Here is a 22,041-nt window from a genome sequence, read left to right on the forward strand (position 1 = left end):
GCCTATTCCACCATAGTAGTGTAACGTGCATGGATAAGTAGACACGGGTTCGCGCCCCGGCTGCGGCAGAGCCCTAGAACGAGAGAGTGACGTCAACTCCGTAGACGTCAATGGGCCACAGCAATGGCGGATCATGGGAGCCCCGGATAGTTCCAAACAGTGCGCACAGAATAGGTGTCACGTTGGAATATATGTAAATGTAAAAATCTGAAAATGTTGGTTAGAAGTGTAACCAGTTGTTTTCTTGCCCGGTGCGGGATTCGATACGGGTGAACTGCCCCACACAGGGCGACATCACTAACCGCTCGGCTAAAGGGTCAGACTCGTTAGCTAGGGGCTAACGTGTCTTATTAGTAGTTTACAGTCGTCACCCTCTCCCGGAAGCGCGCCCTCGCGCTTTGTTCTTCCCGCGCTCCGAAGAGACTTCTTTAGATCTGCACACTTCCGGATCCCGCCGCTGCCACCAATGTAAACGGTTATTTTCTTGCCGGTGCGGGATTCGATACGGGGTGTACTGTACCACAAGGCGACATCACTAACCGCTCGGCTAAAGGGTCAGACCCGCTAACTAGCTAGGGGCTAACGTGTCTTATTAGTAGTTTACAGTCGTCACCCTCTCCCGGAAGCGCGCCCTCGCGCTTTGTTCTTCCCGCGCTCCGAAGAGACTTCTTTAGATCTGCACACTTCCGGATCCCGCCGCTGCCACCAATGTAAACGGTTATTTTCTTGCCGGTGCGGGATTCGATACGGGGTGTACTGTACCACAAGGCGACATCACTAACCGCTCGGCTAAAGGGTCAGACCCGTTAGCTAGCTAGGGGCTAACGTGTCTTATTAGTAGTTTACAGTAGTAACATGGAAATGGCGGCTAAGCACTTCATTTAAATGACCCGCCAAGCGTCGTTTGGAACTATTCGGCGGCTACGTGAACCACGTGACCCTGTCGCGTTCTGACCCCCCACTGACGCAGCTCTCTCTTTCTAGGGCTCTGGGCTGCCTGCGGCGGTTGCCCCCCGACTTCGCTACAGTCTAATACAACTGTCAACCATACGACCTATAGGGCTACAAATAGTCGTTGATTTAGAGGTGTAGTGACATGCCGCTCCTTAAGGGGCGCACTACCCAACTCGCTAGTGTAGAGACCGCTACACGCAGTCGTCATCTTTCTTCTTCTTTCCTTTTTGTGATTCCCCCCGGAAATTGTGCTCTTGACCCGGCGACTGAATGTCACGATACATAGCCTCAGAAAGTTAGATAGAGTAGTGACGTGTTTTGATTGTGAGAAGTGTTGTGTGTAATCACAACCTCATCTGTGAGCTTACGAGACGAAGGTGTGTGGAGTTTTAAGTACTCGGGAACTCCGGTGAGTAAAGCAGGGTTTTGTGCTAGCTTGTTGCTAACCACTGAAGGGAACAGATAACGCTGGGTCATCAGATAGCTGTTAAGATATACTGTCTAATGTTTGAATAGCCCGTACTTTGGTACGTGTTGCATCATAGTTATGAGAAGGTTAATGTTTATATCTCACTTTGGTACGTATTGTATCATGTGTCATGTTGAATGTTCTAGAAGATAGCTCACGCCAGTAGTTAGCTAGTGCTAAGCGCTAGCTTAGCCCAGTGTTTCTCAACCGGGGGTCCGCGGTGTAATTGCAAGGGGTCCGTGAAAATAAAGTATCTTTTAAAAAAAAAGATCCTACGACATTTATAGAAATAGGATTATTTTACTCAAATGTGACTGAGACCTTTATCTACCTAAACTATAAAGGGTAACATGACTTTTTTCCTCTAATTACATCTGTTTCACAAGTGTAATTTATTGTATTTTAATAAGAGATCTCGCTCCCGTTTGCATTGTTAAAAGTTACTGCATAAAAATTCTGTTGTTACATATATCTGAAAGTTACTGAATACATATTCTGTTTTGTTACATATATCTGAAAGTTACTGCATAAAAATTCTGTTGTTACATATATCTGAAAGTTACTGAATACATATTCTGTGTTGTTACATATATCTGAAAGTTACTGAATACATATTCTGTTTTGTTACATATATCTGAAAGTTACTGAATACATATTCTGTTTTGTTACATATATCTGAAAGTTACTGAATACATATTCTGTTTTGTTACATATATCTGAAAGTTACTGAATACATATTCTGTTTTGTTACATATATCTGAAAGTTACTGAATACATATTCTGTGTTGTTACATATATCTGAAAGTTACTGAATACATATTCTGTTTTGTTACATATATCTGAAAGTTACTGAATACATATTCTGTTTTGTTACATATATCTGAAAGTTACTGAATACATATTCTGTTTTGTTACATATGTCTGAAAGTTACTGCATAAAAATTCTGTTTTGTTACATATATCTGAAAGTTACTGCATAAAAATTCTGTCGTTACATATATCTGAAAGTTACTGAATACATATTCTGTTTTGTTACATATATCTGAAAGTTACTGCATAAGAATTCTGTTTTGTTAACTGTATCTAAGTTACAACTGAAAGCTCTTATTTTTGCCCCAAAGAGTGAATAAATGCTATAATGCAATTTAAAATGCAGTTTCTACTGTTTCTATCAAATTGCAACCCCCCTCCCCCAAGATCAGGTGGAGGGGTCCTCAGGGTAGATCCAAAATACACAGGGGGTCCAGGACCCCAAAAAGGTTGAGAACCACTGGCTTAGTCAGTGAAGCATTGGGGAATTGTGTAGCATTAAAGATGTGTGGCGCTTATCCTGTTGACGTTAAAGCCATTCGGTTTAAGTGGTTAGCGCACTTAAATGGGTTATATTGAGGCTACACTGTGACTGCACTGATTTTGTGTAACAGAATTATATATATATATGTAGTGATTAAGTAATGATATTGCAATTCATATACATGTTAATGGAAAGCATAGTGTTAAGATGTTCTGAATGAAAAGAAATTAATGAGATCTCATGTTAGAAACAGGTGTAGAATGAAATACTTACTGTTCTGCACTATTTGTGTAGATTGGGTTTTTTTTAACTACCAGATAGAATTTGGAAGATTGTGATGGCGAGCCCAGCCCAGTGAGACGGTGGACCATCATAGAGGCGGTGGCCTACCGTAGCATCTGTCTCAGGAAACGTCTGACAAGCCTGAATCATTCATCCAGACAGCAGATAAGAACTCATACACACCAGCCTATTTCCTCTACCAGGGTAGAAATAGTCATAGCTGAAGTATATTCATACACTCACAGATCAGGAACTGAACTCTTGGACCAACACACACACTCAAGGGCAAGGAACTGAACTTTTCTTTCATCTCAGACTGCTAACACGCATTGAGGGTTGTGATTTGAACGAGATTTTCTTTGGTTTATTATTTTATTTACTTTAAAGAGCTCTATGTTGTTTTATTTCCATTCTTTTATGTAAAAGTCAGCATTGTGTGTGTATATTTTGCTGTTGAGGCAATAAAATTGTCAACTGTTCAACTACACATCAACTCCTCTCATGAGTTAGTCAAGGCAGACCCCCCCACCGAACCTAGTTAGATGTTAGCGCCTTTACTGCTACCCCTAGTTTGCACCGCAGGCGCAACATAATATAATGTAATATTATATTATGTAATCTACTACTACTACTTTCAGCTGCTCCCGTTAGGGGTCGCCACAGCGGATCATCCGTTTCCATTTCTTCCTGTCAATATTATATTATATTATATTATATAGTATAATATTAGTGTAGTAAATATAATATAATATAGTATAATATAGTATAACATAGTATATGACACAGTAAGATGCAGAGGACAGGAGAGGGGTAGGAAAAATAAGTGTATACTTCCTCCTTCTCCTTTTCCAACATGTAACGCATAATCTGATGTGTAAGGAGATTTGTTCGCTGAGTTTGATGTGTGGATTTGTTGATCACTTCAGATTATTGGCAGTGGATTATCTGTATGTGACATCCTGCTTGTTCACATGTTTGAAATAAATCATCATTCATTCATTCATATGAGCTGAAACGATGGTACCATAGACTTTATGATCTGAAACCCCGGGTGTTTATACATTTTTAAATGTTTTTTACTGATTCGTGAGAGGGGTGTGTGTGTGTGTGTGTGTGTGTGTGTGTGTGTGTGCGTGCGTGCGTGTGTGTGTGTTTTGGGTCTAATAAACACACTATGTCTAAGTTCACGTGAATATAGTATGTGGTCTGTGTATTATTAATGTAATTAGTTTTGTGGATATTTTGTGGAGGCATGGAGGTGTTTAGGAGAGATGGCAGTGGAGTCTTTAACTAGATTGTTTAACACAATCTTGGAAAGTGAGAGGATGTCTGAGGAGTGGAGAAGAAGCATACTGGTACCGATTTTCGAGAACAAGGGTGATGTGCAGAACTGTAACAACTACAGAGGTATAAAGTTGATCAGCCACAGCATGAAGATATGGGAGAGTAATAGAAGCTAGGTTAAGAGGAGGAGAGGTGATGATCAGCAGCAGCAGTATGGTTTTATGTCATGAAAGAGCACCACAGATGTGGTGTTTGCTTTGAGAATGTTGATGGAGAAGCATAGAGAAGGCCAGAAGGAGTTACACTGTGTCTTTGTAGATTTAGAGAAAGCATACGACAGGATGCTCAGAGAGGAGGTGTGGTATTGTATGAGGAAGTCGGGAGTTGCAGAGAAGTATGTAGGAGTGGTGCAGGATATGTATGAGGGCAGTGTGACAGTGGTGAGGGGTGTGGTTGGAATGACAGATGGGTTCAAGGTGGAGGTGGGATTACATCAAGGATCGGCTCTGAGCCCTTTCTTGTTTGCAAGGTTGATGGACAGGTTGACAGACAAGATGAGGCAGGAGTCTCCATGGATGAGGATGTTCGCGGATGACATTGTGATCTGTAGCGAGAGTAGGGTGCAGGTTGAGGAGAGCCTGGAGAGGTGGAGGTATGCACTGGAGAGAAGAGAATGAAAGTCAGTAGGAGCAAGACGGAATACCTATGCATGAATGAGAGGGAGGACAGTGGAATGGTCAGGATAGAAGGAGTAGAGGTGATGAAGGAGTTTAAATACTCGGGGTCAACTGTCCAAAGTAATGGGGAGTGCAGAAGAGAGGTGAAGAAGAGAGTGCAGACAGGGTGGAGTGGGTGGAGCAGAGTGTCAGGAGTGATGTGTGACAGAAGGGTACCAGCAAGAGTTAAAGGGAAGGTTTACAAGAAGGTAGTGAGACCAGCTATGTTGTATGGTTTGGAGACAGTGGCACTGATGAAAAGACAGGAGGTGGAGTTGGAGGTGGCAGAGATGAAGATGATAAGATTTTCATTGGGAGTGATGAAGGAGGACAGGATTAGGAACGAGTATATTAGAGGGACAGCTCAGGTTGGACGGTTTGGAGACAAATCAAGAGAGACAAGACTGAGATGGTTTGGACATGTGTGAAGGAGAGATGCTGGGTATATTGGGAGAAGGATGCTGAATATGGAGCTGCCAGGGAAGAGGAGAAGAGGAAGGCCAAAGAGGAGGTTTATGGATGTGGTGAGGGAAGACATGCTGGTGGCTGGTGTGACAGAGTAAGATGCAGAAGACAGGAAGAAATGGAAATGGATGATCCACTGTGGCGACCCCTAACGGGAGAAGCCGAAAGTAGTAGTAGTAGTAGTAGTAGTAGTAGTTTCATGGATATTTCTCTGAGTGTAAGTATTCAGAGAGCAAATCTTTTGTGGCATGGGAGGTTGTGTTCCTTACGCAGTATAGCTACAGTTTGGCATCCCTGTGGCTACCTGAGGCCTCTTATGAGAGTCTAGATAACGAGCATAATATTGGTACATCCCACCATTGCTCCTCCTATGCTTTTTGGTAACATTTCTTTTTATATTAATTGAGCAAGGTGGTTGGGAGGACTACACGTTGAGGCTCGTCCAGTATACCAAAGTCTTTGGGTTCCAGGGGGGGTATGGTTGCAAATCTGAGACTTAAAGGAATTGACGAAAGAGCACCAGCAGGAATGGAGACTGCGGCTTAATTTGACTCAACAACGGTATGATCAGAAGGTTCGCTATTTTCCCCTGGCCTCTGGTGATTGAGTGCTGATCAAGAATCTTGGACTGCAGGAAAAGCACAGGATAGCTGACCATTGGAGCTCAATTGAGTATATTGTGGAGACCCAGATGCCAGATCTGCCAGTGTTCCAACTCAGACCAGAGAGAGGAAATGGGTCCATGAAAGTTCTTCATCGAAATCATCTGCTGCCTTTGGGACAGGAAGTACAATTGGAGCCATAGAGTTTGTGAGAGTTGCAAAAGCCTATAAGAAGGGGTCTGAAGCATCAAGGAAAGAAAACAGACTCTTCTTGTACTCCTGATAGCATAAGCCCTGACAAGGAGGAGGTAATCGAATCTCGTACTGATCATGATGAGGGAACTGGTATGTGGTATGACTACCATACTCCACACCACATGATGGGGGTCGGCTCAGATGTCGAGGAGCATTCCAAACCATTCAGTTTGGATTTGGACGTTGAAAAGCCTGCTGTGATTTCAGAAGCTAATGCATGAGTGAAATGTATGCCATATACTGAAGAGACACCTGAGGATGAAGTTCTTGTACTGGAAGAGCCTGGAGAAAAAAGACAGAAACGAGGGACACAGGATGGAAAAGAAAAGACAACAAGGCCTCATAGACAGAAGAGAGCCCCTGAAAGGTTGACATATGGCCATCGTATAATGCTATGATTGTAACTATTCCCTAATCCATGTGAATAGTACACATTACCATCGAAAATCTAGTTAGTGGTCACACCCATATTTGCATATGAAACTGGTCGATGGTTTTGGTCGTTAGGCAACTGTTTTACACTTTATTGTTTATAAGGGTGGGGATACCTGCAGTCAGTTTACACTGAAGAGGTCACTTAGTTGAATGACGAAACATGTCTGTCCATAAATGTTGTATCCAAACGAACTGATTAAACCTTCTTTGATCAGGTTTATAGTCAAAGTCAGGAGTCGTGGAAAACAACAGATCCTTAAAAGCCACATCGGGGGGAAATCAGCTGCAGGTTTTCAGGACTTCTCATCTTGTCCGGGTTCAGATTGAAGACCAGAGATCTGATGTGTACTATCACAACCACCAGACTGTAGGAACTCTTCAATAAAAGTTCTGGAAACATCTCTGTGTGTGTCTCTTGATTCATGGTTCATTTCCTCTATTGTAATTCTCATTGGAACATTTCTTCCTCCTCTATTTATTCATTTTCTATTTATTTGGATTCAAAGAAAAACTTTATTTTGCCATTATAGGATTCCAGTAATGTCGGTGCAGAACCGTAACAGGTGACATTTACATGAAAAGGTTTATCATAGGATGTATTTTCCAGCTCTTGTAAATGAGCGTTAAGTTTTGTGGTTAAAGCATCCATGTCTCTTGGATGCTGTGAAAGGGAAAACCTGTGAAAGCACTCGTCACTGCCTTCTCCTAGCTTCAGTCAGATTCTGGAGTTGTACTACATTAGTATTGTTAGACACAGAAAGCAAGGCACAGTGTTTTACTTGAACTTCCGGTTCAGCCACCAACAGAGAACTGAAACTTCCACTGGAAAGTCTTGTGGGGAGACGAAGAAGAGAGGCGAAGAGCAGAGAGCAGCTGAAGAATCTCCCTCCATGACTGGCTGCTGTTTGCTTTTGCTCAACTCCTGTTACGGCTATCTCTGTATACACTACATGTACACACTACATGTACACACACATATACACTACATGTACACACACATATACACTACATGTACACAGTACACTACATGTACACATATATACACTACATGTACACACACATATACACTACATGTGCACAGTACACTACATGTACACACACATATACAGTACATGTACACAGTACTACATGTACACACATATACACTACATGTACACACACATATAACAGTGCATCCGGAAAGTATTCACACCCCTTCACTTTCCCCACATTTTGTTATGTTACGACCTTATTCCAAAATGGATTAAATTCCTTTTTTTTTCCTCATCAATCTACACACAATACCCCATAATGACAAAGTGAAAAAGGTTTTGTAGAAATTTTTGCAAATTTATTAAAAATAAAAAACAAATATTGCATGTACACAAGTATTCACACCCTTTGCTATGACACTCAAAATTGAGCTCAGGTTCATCCTGTTTCCACTGATCATCCTTGAGATGTTTCTACATCTTGATTGGAGTCCACTCGTAGTAAATTCAATTGACTGGACATGATTTGGAAAGGCACACACCTGTCTATATAAGGTCCCACTGTTGACAGTTCAAGTCAGAGCAGAAACCAAGCCATGAAGTCAAAGGAATTGTCTGTGGACCTCCGAGACAGGATTGTATCGAGACACAGATCTGGGGAAGGGTCCAAAAACATTTCTACAGCTTTGAAGGTCCCGAAGAGCACAGTGGTCTCCATCATTCGTAAATGGAAGAAGTTTGGATCCACCAGGACTCTTCCTAGAGCTGGCCGCCCAGCCAAACTGAGCAATCGGCGGAGAAGGGCCTTGGTCAGGGAGGTGACCAAGAAACCAATGGTCACTCTGACAGAGCTCCAGCGTTCCTCTGTGGAGATGGGAGAACCTTCCAGAAGGACAACCATCTCTGCAGCACTCCACCAATCAGGCCTTTATGGTAGAGTGGCCAGACGGAAGCCTCTGCTCAGTAATAGGCACATGACAGCCCACTTGGAGTTTGCCAGAAAGCACCTAAAGGACTCTCAGACCATGAGAAACAAGATTCTCTGGTCTGATGAAACCAAGATTGAACTCTTTGGCCTGAATGCCAAACGTCACGTCTGGAGGAAACCAGGCACCTCTCATCACCTTGCTAATACCATCCCTACAGTGAAGCATGGTGGTGGCAGCATCATGCTGTGGGGATGTTCTTCAGCGGCAGGAACTGGGAGACTAGTCAGGATCGAGGGAAAGATGAATGGAGCAAAGTACAGAGAGATCCTTGATGAAAACCTGCTCCAGAGCACTCAGGACCTCAGACTGGGGTGAAGGTTTACCTTTCAACATGACAACGACCCTAAGCACACAGCCAAGACAACGAAGGAGTGGCTTCGGGACAAGTCTGTGAATGTCCTTGAGTGGCCCAGCCAGAGCCCAGACTTGAACCCCATTGAACACCTCTGGAAAGACCTGAAAATAGCTGTGCAGCGACACTCCAAATCTAACTTTACAGAGCTCGAGAGGATCTGCAGAGAAGAATGGGAGAAATACCCCAAATATAGGTGTGCCAAGCTTGTAGCTTCATACCCAAGAAGACTTGTGAATACTTATGTACATGCAATATTTAAGTTTTTTATTTCTAATAAATTTGCAAACATTTCTACAAAACCTTTTTCACTTTGTCATTATGGGGTATTGTGTGTAGATTGATGAGAAAAAAAAGGAATTTAATCCATTTTGGAATAAGGCTGTAACATAACAAAATGTGGGGAAAGTGAAGGGGTGTGAATACTTTCCGGATGCACTGTGCACTACATGTACATAGTACACTACATGTGCACACACATACACTACATGTACACAAATATACACTACTTGTACACACCCATATACACTACATGCACATACATATACACACTGGCTGTTCTATCTATACTTGATCTGTGCTCACCATGAAAACAAACACACACACACACACACACACACACACACACACACACACACACACACACACACATTGTAATGTTGTGTTAACAGTATTGTTGTTGCTTTAGCAGATTATTTTGTGCGACAGTTATTTCTTATTGTTGATGGAGATGCTGTTAACACTCATGTTGACCTGCTGTGACCATACACATCATTATGTTGTCCTGCTATGCAGTGCCCTGATCTGAGCACACAGAGAGACAGACATGAAGGTAGAGAGAGACAGACAGGAAGGTAGAGAGAGACAGACAGGATGAAATAGACAGACAGATGAAGAGATAGAGAGACAGACAAGAAGGTAGAGAGAGACAAACAGGAAGGTAGAGTGAGACAGACAGATAAAGAGAAACAGAGAGACAGACAGAGGGATAATAGACAGTGAGACAGTAGACATGTGTAATGAACACAGTGACTCCTGGTGTTACTCCTCCTGTTTATTGGTAGATGTTTAAGATATAAAACATTTAAAAAGTTACACACTGCTACTGAACAGAGGTAACAACACAACATTGTACAACATACATCACAATACATGTACATGTACATGTGCCGTACAAGATGTGGTGCTGGCATCTTTCCAGCCATGCCATGTGCCATGTGAGGAAGGGGGGATGAAGGCTTTAGGTGTGAGGCTGAGTACAGCAGAGCGGCTGTGCTGCTGGCTTGGTGTTTCTTCACTACAGAAGGAACATGAGGAGGAGGTCTTTAGGAGGGTCTGCACATCTGCACCAATAATTACATTTAACATCTGCACTGCACATGTTCAGCTGAGACTCCTGTCCAGGACAACTGGATTCTAACAGCAAAACAAGCTCCTATGTCCACACCAGTATCACCGACATTACAAGCAACGGGGGAGGAGGTCAAGGGTCAATCCTTCCAAAGGAAATGTGGACATGGAGAACTGGTTCATGTCCTCAGCATCATGGAGAGAGGGCGCGGTGGCTTCCATCTAAAAGATATTAAACAAAAGTTATATTGTCTCCAACATACACTACTAACACTATCTGTGGTGGACTACACCAATATCCACCTTACATCATCATCATCATCATCATCATCTATCTGTCATGTCCCATGGGAACAGACTCAACATGGAGTTTTTCCCAAAGAGACCTACAGGTGTGGATGATGAAAACCGCTTCGTTACCCAGATAATTAAAGCTGGCAGTGTTGCAGGTTCCCCGTGAGAAAGAGGCCAGAGACAGACAGAAGAAACAGGACAGAACAATACATTAAACACATGTCTTACCTGTCTACTGGGTGTAGCTCCTCCACAGCTGAAGCATCATGAGAACGTTGAAGACAACGGTCTTGATGAAGATCAGTCTCAGGCCTTGCATGACCAGAGCCAGGAAGTTCACCTTCTCATCTGGAAACGGAGACCACACGATAGAGTCAAACCTTTACACAATGTGGTGAAAGCATATCCATTCAGACTGAGCAGGGTGAGCACCAGTACACAAATCTGTCCTTCATCCCAGAGGGACAGAGGCTGTAGCTTAGCTTATGTTCACACTGGCAGCTCAAATCTGATTTCTGGCAGTAGCTCCATTTACACCTGACATTAACATGTGATGTGTGTCTGGATATATGATCTGGATGAGGAACAATGCATGTTAACGCAAGGTGTAAAGGTGCATGCAGCACACACCGAGATGACAAAGTGATGGGATCTGCTAGACCACATTCAGAGGTGGTCTGGCTCACATTGTGATTGAATCTCAGGCATAGTTAGCCACACTGTAAATGTAATCCCTGCAGCATGTTCACATTTGGGAGAGAGAAGGCATCAGCACTTTGGACTCTTAATCGGAAAAGAGAAAACGTGTACAGGCTATGCCAGAACAGTCATCTGCCACGTGACAACTCAGAGTAGGCACCCTGTCAGCCAGCATGAATACATCGCATTCTGTCCCCCTATTTTCTTCCAATAATAATATTTTAGGTCACCATTTCATTTTGTTATACTCAAAACCTGTATTTCTAATAACTGCAGCTCTGCGTTTGACAACAGGAATAGAAATTGATGCATAAAATTTAGAAACCTCATGCATACGGCATGGTGTGATGTCATGGCGTCACAATGGGGCAGGTAGCATGAAATAGTATTCCATTTGAAAACTATTAAGTGTTAAGGACACTTTTCACAAATTAATTTAACATAAGAAATTGTTGCTCGTAAAGCTAGAGTTTTGTCATTTCTCTGGTAGCGCGAGGGTTAAAGGTGTGTCCTATGCCCCTGGCAACATTAAACATTCAGATAACATTTCGTCATTCATTAGAGGACTCTATAGATGCAAACCCTCTGTTTCTTTTTAAATGTTCGCTGACCCCCCACCAGCTACCTGCACCCGATAGAGAAGAAGGTCCAATCCCAAAGTGGGAACACTGTGGACAACGAGAAGACATACACTACCGTTCAAAAGTTTGGGATCACCCAAACAATTTTGTGTTTTCCATGAAAAGTCACACTTATTCACCACCATATGTTGTGAAATGAATAGAAAATAGAGTCAAGACATTGACAAGGTTAGAAATAATGATTTGTATTTGAAATAAGATTTTTTTTACATCAAACTTTGCTTTCGTCAAAGAATCCTCCATTTGCAGCAATTACAGCATTGCAGACCTTTGGCATTCTAGCTGTTAATTTGTTGAGGTAATCTGGAGAAATTGCACCCCACGCTTCCAGAAGCAGCTCCCACAAGTTGGATTGGTTGGATGGGCACTTCTTTGAGCAGATTGAGTTTCTGGAGCATCACATTTGTGGGGTCAATTAAACGCTCAAAATGGCCAGAAAAAGAGAACTTTCATCTGAAACTCGACAGTCTATTCTTGTTCTTAGAAATGAAGGCTATTCCATGCGAGAAATTGTTAAGAAATTGAAGATTTCCTACACCGGTGTGTACTACTCCCTTCAGAGGACAGCACAAACAGGCTCTAACCAGAGTAGAAAAAGAAGTGGGAGGCCGCGTTGCACAACTGAGCAAGAAGATAAGTACATTAGAGTCTCTAGTTTGAGAAACAGACGCCTCACAGGTCCCCAACTGGCATCTTCATTAAATAGTACCTGTTAGAGCCTGTTTGTGCTGTCCTCTGAAGGGAGTAGTACACACCGGTGTAGGAAATCTTCAATTTCTTAGCAATTTCTCGCATGGAATAGCCTTCATTTCTAAGAACAAGAATAGACTGTCGAGTTTCAGATGAAAGTTCTCTTTTTCTGGCCATTTTGAGCGTTTAATTGACCCCACAAATGTGATGCTCCAGAAACTCAATCTGCTCAAAGAAGTGCCCATCCAACCAATCCAACTTGTGGGAGCTGCTTCTGGAAGCGTGGGGTGCAATTTCTCCAGATTACCTCAACAAATTAACAGCTAGAATGCCAAAGGTCTGCAATGCTGTAATTGCTGCAAATGGAGGATTCTTTAACGAAAGCAAAGTTTGATGTAAAAAAAATCTTATTTCAAATACAAATCATTATTTCTAACCTTGTCAATGTCTTGACTCTATTTTCTATTCATTTCACAACATATGGTGGTGAATATGTGACTTTTCATGGAAAACACGAAATTGTTTGGGTGATCCCAAACTTTTGAACGGTAGTGTAAATGCTAGGTCTGAATGTAAGGTGCAAGATCGATCCGGATAAGATACCCGGGTAGAGTCCGCATGTTAATGCTAGGTTTAAACGGGGCTTCAGATTTCAAGTCTGGACAGTGAAAAACACAACTAAACCGATATTGGAAAATAAGATTCAAACCACATTCATGGGTAGTTTGAAATGTGTTTCAGATTGTATGTCTGAGTTGCCATTCAAAGAGGATTTAAAACTTTACATCACTTGCAAAGCAACACACTGGCGTCACATCCAGAGTGTGGTAATGTGGTGCCAGTGTTCGGTTGATATGTGCTATCTATCGAGATGTGCTACTTAGTGGTTCTGTGCATTGTGGTGCGGGTAAGGGGTTGGGTTAGACTCTGCTATCAATTCACGCTATGGTAGAATTTTTTGACAGGGCCGTATAAATCATCAAAACACAAGCCACAATTGCAGCACAAAACATGGCTGCATATTTCAACCCATCCTGTCTGGTACGACAGGAGTTTTGAATTATGATATACAATTCTGACAAGAAGCGAGATAGGGTTAGCTTTATTCACCACCCATCCTCAAAAAGCCAGGCCTGGACCCAGATGACCTCGCTAACTACCAGCCGATCTCCAACCCTCAATTTCTCAGTAAAATCCTGCAAAGAGCAGTTACTGCCCATCTCCATCAGTACATGTTCAACCATGAGCTCTATGAACCCCTCCAATCTGGCTTCAGAGCAGACCACAGCACGGAGACTGCCCTTATCAAAATTACCGATGACTTCCTCATTGCTGCTGATTCTCGCCACATCAGTATTCTCATTCTCTTGGACCTCTACAGCCTTCAACACTTTCAACACACCATTCTCCTCAACCGCTTATCTGAATACTTAGACCTCACTGGTGTAGCTCTCGCCTAGTTCCAGTCATATCTAACCAACAGGAAACAGTTTGTCACCATCAGAGACTCCAGTTCCACCCTAGCCCTAGTCACCCAAGGCATGCCACAAGGCTCCGTGCTTGGATACCTTCTCCTTACCATCTACATGTTCCCCTTTGGTCAGATCATCCACCACCATGGTTTAAGTTTCCATTGCTACACTGATGACACGCAGGTTTAACTCAGCACTAGACCACCCTCTCAGCTCCCCACAACTGCTTCCACCAAATAAAAATCTGGATGTCATCAAATCTACTCAAGCTAAATAGCAATAAGACTGAGGACTGAGCTCATGGTTGTGGCTCCCAAGGTGCTGCTCCGAAAAGTTGGAGATCTTCTCCTCGATATGGATGGCTGCTCCATCTGCCCATCCCCAGAAGTCAGCAACCTTGGTGTCATTCTGGGCTCGACCCTCTCATTCCAGTCACATATCAAATCTGTCACCAAATTTGTTTTCTTTCACCTCAAAATCATCGCCAGACTCTGGCCACTACTCTCAGACTCAGTAGCAGAGACCCTCATCAATGCCTTCATCACCTCCCGTCTGGATTATTGCAATGGAATCCTGTCTGGAGGACCTAGCAAAGCCCTAGGCAGGTATGTGCAGAATTCAGCTGCCAGGGTGCTCACCCACACTAAGTCCTGGCAACACATCACTCCCTCCCTTGTCCAACTTCACTGGCTCCTGGTCAATACCCTGAATTTCCTATAAAATCCTCCTCCTCACCAATGAATCCCTCCATGCCCTTACATCCCCAGGACCTATCAGACCTCCTAAACCTCTATATTCTGTCCCAGAATCTGCAGTCCGCAGACACGGGCTTGCTTTCCATCCCCCACACAAATCTGTGGACTTTTGGGGCTACAGCCTTTAGTGTGGCAGCCTCCACCCTTTGGAACTATATTCCAGCAGAGATCCACAACACTGCTTCTTTGGACAAGTTTAAAAGACTACTGAAACCTGCCTTTTTACTAAGGCCTATGGTCTGTAGACTTTTAATCTTTGTTTTAATCTTTTTTAATATTCTTATCTAGTGTAAAGTGTCATTGGGTTCCTTGAAAGGCGCTATACAAAACTAAATTGTTGTTGTTGTTGTTATTCTATGAAGTCTGCAGCTTGCAATTTTGGCTCCAGTTAGCATGTGTATGCATGTCTATGTGTTTATCGCAGCAACAACTGCAGATAGACTCATGATGCCTGCATACACATAACTGACCCCATCAACTTGTAAATATATAAAAAAATATGTAAATAAATAAAATAAAATGTATGTTGACTATGTGCATTATTTTATCCTGTTATGTAAGTCACCTTGTGATGTTGTTCAGAAAGGTGCGATATAAATAAAGTTTATTATTATTTATTATGTATTATTATAAATAATGCAGACAGTCAGTCCTAAAGATCACACGTGAGAAAAACAGTGGAAGTGCCTGCAGTGTAAACATGGTTTAGATGGGTCATATAAAGGTGTGTGATGGTATCAGTGGGGTGCATACCTGGCTCAAAAATGTCAGCATCACATGTCTTCTCTTTTTCTGAAAAGTCAGTATATACTTGATTAACTGTCAAGAAGTTAGGTGAGGCTTTAAGTGAACATGATTTTGACACGATGCTATCAAGAATTTACAATATGCGTCTTGGTGAAGTCACCTGGGCAGTTAAACTCTCCAGGTGAAAACAGCGCCACCCGGCTGTAGAAGGAGTCCTTATTAGGTCTGGTGGCCTCAGCTGCATTACCAAACACGTCTTGGGTTGCATTGTAGGAGGTGAAATCTGTCGCCAGGCAGGCCTGTGTGTCGTTAGAGACACTTAGAAGATAGTAGGAAGGCTCATAGTTACCCTCTGTAAAAAAGAAAAAAACATCTTAATTATTGAAACTATTATTCTCATTATTAGACGATAGTACTCCTTAAGAAAGGTACAAAGTGCTTGAGTTTGCATAACTGAGAATAACCAAATCCAAAACGAGCCACGTGATAATGGGCTGGCAGTTAAGGTTATAGGTGGCACAGATAATCAGTATGACGTCACTGGTTATGAGTACAGGAAAAAAAAATTACAGTGCTTTTTTCTTTTTAATTCCAGTCCTATGTTACCATGCCTACTTTATATTTACCCAATCAACTTGATGATTTAAAGTAAAAAAAATAAATAAATCAAAGCAAATTTGGATAGTTTTAAAGGATAGTCGGCAATTTATGACCAAAATCAATCTGGAAAAGAAAATATGAAAAGTTGATATTTGTGACGTGACATTGAGCACTAGTAGAAATAACAAAATATTACTTAAAGAAAACAAAACATAATGGAATATAATAGGCATTTTCGTTAAATACTTGATATCTGCATGGACATTTCCTCCATGCAATCATAACATCATTATGAGCACTTATAAATTATGAAAGGGTAAAATGCTCTCGCTAGAGTAGGTAATCAGATGATGGATGAATCAGAATCAAAAAGTACGACACTTAGTTTCAGCCTCTATAAACAAAGGAAGGTGGTGTTGTGTTTTTGTTTCTCATTCCTTTCATTCATGTGGACACGGCGTTCATGGACAGAGACGTTTGAGCAGCATAAAGACAACATGAAACCACATTTGTGTGTTTAATTTACTCGGTAGTGGTTGTACGGGGACGTCAGAATGTAGAAATGATTAAATCATTAATAAAACAATGTGGGACACTGCATTCTCAAAGCTAGCATAGCACAAGTCCAGTCAGGTGACAGTGGAGCATTAGCATGTCCACCATTCAAGATGTCAGTAAGAAGTGGAACATGAGGACTTTCACCATGGAGACAATTCACCTCAGTCAGCATCATTTCTGTTTCTTGTTGCTGTTGTTCAGCTCTCGTCATCAAAAAGAAAAGGAGGGGATTTACCTGACCTCTTATTGGCTGGAGCCTTTCACACAGGTGGGATTATTTCAGATTATTGAGACGTTAAACCAATGATTCACGACTGAACCTCAAATCTCAGTCACCATTTCCACACAACTTGATGTCAGTTACAACACCAAGAGAACTATACTGTTAATATATAACACTTAACTTACTAGGATGGACGTCTTATTTTATCTCCTTTCCAAATATTAGTTTATGTCCAACATGCACGTGCCGTAGCTGCTTCACAAGACAACCCGGCTCAGTCCACCGTCCGGTTTCACCAGGAAACATCAGGAACGTGTTAAACATCCGCTGGTGGGCCCTGGTAAACACAGGACCAGTATTTCGCACCACTTCTTACTTACTGGCTGACAGTTGTGCTTTTCGTAGGGAGCTAATTAGTTTGTACGACACCAAGAAACATTTGAATCCTAAAAACACTCAGTGTTGATAAAGGTTTTCACCCACGTGACCAAACGGTCCGTTTTGTTCCTGATTCAAAAACGATATCCACATGGTTATCACTCGCGCCTTACACCACACCTCATCATTAAGCTACCTTATACAGGAAGTTTGTTCACAACCTGTCTGGTACATTACACTTTTATCACATTTTGAACTGCGAAAACACAAGTTGAGCAAGCCAGCTCTTCGTGTCTGTGGGCAGCAGGAAAACGTGTCTTATCTCTGTCTACTGTAACTGAGCGTATTTTCGCCGCTGCAGGATTCGATCCTAAGTTGTACTGCACCACGAGTTGGCATCGCTAACTGCTCGACTAAAGGGAGCCGACACCCCGGGCAATCGGCCAGCGAGCCTTCAGCGTGTCGTATCTCTGTAATGCCGCCAAAACATCTCTGTTTAGCGTGTCTTATCTCTGTAATGCCGCCAAAACATCTGTGTTTAGCATGTCTTATCTCTGTAATGCCGCCAAAACATGTGTTTAGCATGTCTTATCTCTGTAATGCCGCCAAAACATCCGTTTAGCGTGTCTTATCTCTGTAATGCCGCCAAAACATCTGTGTTTAGCGTGTCTTATCTCTGTAATGCCGCCAAAACATCTGTGTTTAGCGTGTCTTATCTCTGTAATGCCGCCAAAACATGTGTTTAGCATGTCTTATCTCTGTAATGCGGCCAAAACATCTGTGTTTAGCGTGTCTTATCTCTGTAATGCCGCCAAAACATCTGTGTTTAGCGTGTCTTATCTCTGTAATGCCGCCAAAACATGTGTTTAGCATGTCTTATCTCTGTAATGCGGCCAAAACATCTCTGTTTAGCGTGTCTTATCTCTGTAATGCCGCCAAAACATCTGTGTTTAGCATGTCTTATCTCTGTAATGCCATCAAAACATCTGTGTTTAGCATGTCTTATCTCTGTAATGTCACCAAAACATCTGTTTAGCATGTCTTATCTCTGTAATGCCGCCAAAACATCTGTGTTTAGCGTGTCTTATCTCTGTAATGCCGCCAAAACATCTGTGTTTAGCGAATACTGCACAACACATTTGTCAGGACCAAATGACCCTCAGCTGGTGGCAAAGTGAAAATGAAGCCCAAGTCCGGCGGATATTTACTTGTTTCACACCTCTGACCTTCATATTTGGGGATTTCTTTTTTTTTAACTTAAAATTAAGATTAATAATTTTGGTTTATGTTCCAGTTTAAAGGGTCTTGGAATGACGGATGCTGCAGTTTAAGAAAAATAAGCCTCACGTCGTCACCTAACAGTCAGACAATTCTTTTTATGTTCATATGAATATTTCTTTGAACAAAGATCGTAATAAACACGTGCATCACATTTTCTCATCCTGAATATCCGGACAGACAAAATGAGTCGTACTACAAATCACACCACCAACTACACAACCCGCTAATTAGGTAAACCAAAGCCATGTGGATTTTGTCCGGGAAGTAAATTCAACTGATAAAACAATAACCTTGGTCATCTTTCCAATCAGCCATACAGTAGAGAGACGTATTACACCAACATGAACGCTACTCTACTGTTTTGCTTTTCCCTCAGGTACCTTTAAAACAACTGGGATTATTTCCGATTATTGTGACGTTACAGTAACAAACCAATGACTCAGTACCGAAAAATACCTCAGTCAGTCTGAAGGTCAAGTTATCACAGTGGACATTCTGTACGAGGACTGAGAGTTCTGCCGCTCATGTAAGCAATGTGGTTGGATACGTAATCTGTATGTCCACTATTCACACACGTGTCACTTCCTCAGCAGTGACCCGCCACACATATGAAGTCAGTCCACAACTGAAGCAGAACTGTGTCACAGAAGAGTTCATGAAGGACTCTACAACCTGAACTGCTGCTACTTTGTGGATTGTACACTAAATATATGACTATAAATAAAGATATATAATATGTATATAAATATGTATACATCATATATAACAAATAAATATATACATCTATCTTAATACTCCACTCCTCGTTTGTTGAGCACTTTCATCAATACCATTGGCGGTTTTCCAAAAAAAAGCTATATAAATATATGACTGACTTACATCAGTTTCCCTGTATTGATGTGTGGACTAACAGTCCAGCTTTCTACTGGGAACTAACCAGTCTGACACCAACATTACAACTTTACAACTGTGTTGATAAGAACTCTACTCACTTGATTCAGTTATCAGTTTTGTTCCGGGTCCAAAAAAGATTTTGTAATTAGTATTCACACATTACATAATACCTTATCATTAACCTGCAGGATGTAGGACATCTGTTGGTTCAGAATCTTGAAAGGGGAAATATAACGATAGCAAAAAGTGTCCAGTGCAGCTGACGTCATACTCTTAAAAGACAGAATCACAAATACTGAGTGTGTTTGTGATTCTGTTCTTGTAGAACTTGTCTTTTAGTCCCTGTTCCAGACCCTGAATGATGCTGCACTCCCAGCAAATACCAATTCCCAACAGGTAATGCTGTTTGTACACTGTGGGTACAAAGTGAATGGAAATGGGATTATGGTTGGTTAGTATAGATGGACTTTAATGAGTCCATCTATACTATCTAATGTAAAGTTGAACTGTACCGTCTGTACTAACCAGTGACTGCAGTCACCTGGAACAGGACAGAATAATGATCAATAAATGAAGACGTCATGGGAATCATTCTTACTGGATTTTATGAGTAACTTTGTTCCTCTCCCAAAGATCACCCTCCATGTGCCGTCATTCCCACAGTCCACAGCAGCAGTTCAACAACCACTCAGCAAGTTTCCACACCGCCTTTTAACTTGTCAAGACAAACTGGTTGACTACATGGGGCCGTTAATGGGAAGAGGAACTTACTGAGGAGAACTGTGAGCTTTGTGCCCGATCCAAACACGAGTTTGTTGCCTGCATAATTCCCTCCGTGTCACATGTAGTGACGATTACTACAGCCACTTTCTAAGAGTCCCGTTCAAATACGGCGGAACAGACATAAGATAGACAGGGAACTGTTACACAGTCAGAAAAGCATTTTCATGGAATTTATAGGATTGTTTAATCCAATAGCTCCACGTGGAATAGAGCAAAGCACCAACACTGCCAGGTTTGATTCCCAACAAGGTCACCCATAAATAAACTATACTGTATGTACTGATAATAGTGTAAGGCTCTTTAGATGAGCTACTACATTTATAATGCATCATTTATGCTCTTTCCTTATAAACAGACTTAAAGAGTGAATATGTGTCTCCTGTACTTACGGATAAGAACGATAAGTTTGATTCCAGATCCAAACACGATTTTTGCCAATCCACTTTCAGTCACACAATACGAGAAGCCTGGTCAATAAACCTCACAGTCAGTCTCACTAGAATCCAGGTTTTCACACCAGGCTCTCCGAAAAGAGCTCTGAGTTATTGGATGTTGAAATATCACGAAATAGCATTTTCCTTTTATTGCCCATTTACAAATGTCATGATTATGAAATTTATGAATAATATCCAAAAAAAAAACTGGAACTGTTAAGAGAGGAAATTTCAAGGATAAATATTTTGACAAGAAGGGTTTGGAATTCAACTCCAAAATCCTGTGCAAAATGCTTGCTTATCAAAAAATTCTAAAGAAACTTTCATATTGGATTTGTTTCTATAAAGTCGCAGTAAGTTGGACGAACTACTGTCTGTATTCAGGTTTATTCAGTGATGGGGTATTTCTCCTCCATTAGCATTCAGGTATTATTTTGGATTCTTACTGGGCTGAATATGAAGCGATGCTCCACTCCCAAACAGAAGTCTGCCAAATCCACCAATCCCACTATGTCCACAGAAATCCCTTTACTAAGTTGGGATGGTTTGCTTTTCCAGGCTGTTCTATCAAAACGAAAATAATGGAATCTACATCTTGTGAATATCATAAAAGAATACACCCTTTTTCCTTTTAATGGTTGATATTACCATTTTGTGAGAAAATTGTTTGCTTTGAGTCACGTACCAAGTTTGGGCCACCTTTACGACGTCATACTATGAATTTTGCTGTTTGTAATTTTGATTTTCAAAGACTAAATATGAACAGACATTCTTTGATTTGAACTATGTGCACTGATGTTTTATGCATCTATAACACATCTGTCTCGTTTTAACACAATCACCTCTGCAATGAAGAAAAATACACAATGATGAGTAAAGCAGGTGTGCAGATGGATTGATTATACTCACTCTTTTCAATCCCTAACTTTATTCCATTTCCAACGATGAGTTTGCCCCATCCTGTGTCAGTGCCACAGTGTTTGGCTGAGGAGCAGAAACTCATCTGACCACTTCAAGCCTGCCATGTACTAAAGGCAATGCCAGAGTTTCTATCAAGCTATCAAACAACCTTAGCTAGCGCTCTTAAATAAGAACCAGTCAGCAGAACATTTCATCTCAGGCTAGCAAACTCACTGCCTTCTTTTAAATCACTTCTTAAAACGTACTTTTACAG

General features: G+C 41.7%; 1 protein-coding gene across 1 annotated transcript in view; it reads right to left on the bottom strand.

Moving 5' to 3' along the window:
- Positions 1-10,114: 10,114 nt before the first annotated feature.
- LOC130123772 (uncharacterized) overlaps positions 10,115-22,041 on the bottom strand; it is an 83,130-nt gene continuing 71,203 nt past the window's right edge. The window contains exons 5-8 of the mRNA XM_056293065.1: positions 15,877-16,068; positions 15,723-15,761; positions 10,941-11,060; positions 10,115-10,640 (exon numbers count right to left, since the gene is read on the bottom strand). Coding sequence (XP_056149040.1) covers positions 10,945-11,060; positions 15,723-15,761; positions 15,877-16,068 — 347 coding nt within the window. The 3' untranslated portion in view covers positions 10,115-10,640; positions 10,941-10,944. The remainder of the gene's footprint in view (positions 10,641-10,940; positions 11,061-15,722; positions 15,762-15,876; positions 16,069-22,041) is intronic.

This window comes from Lampris incognitus, chromosome 14, assembly GCF_029633865.1.
Source record: "Lampris incognitus isolate fLamInc1 chromosome 14, fLamInc1.hap2, whole genome shotgun sequence".
In the NCBI taxonomy this organism is placed as follows: Eukaryota; Metazoa; Chordata; class Actinopteri; order Lampriformes; family Lampridae; genus Lampris; species Lampris incognitus.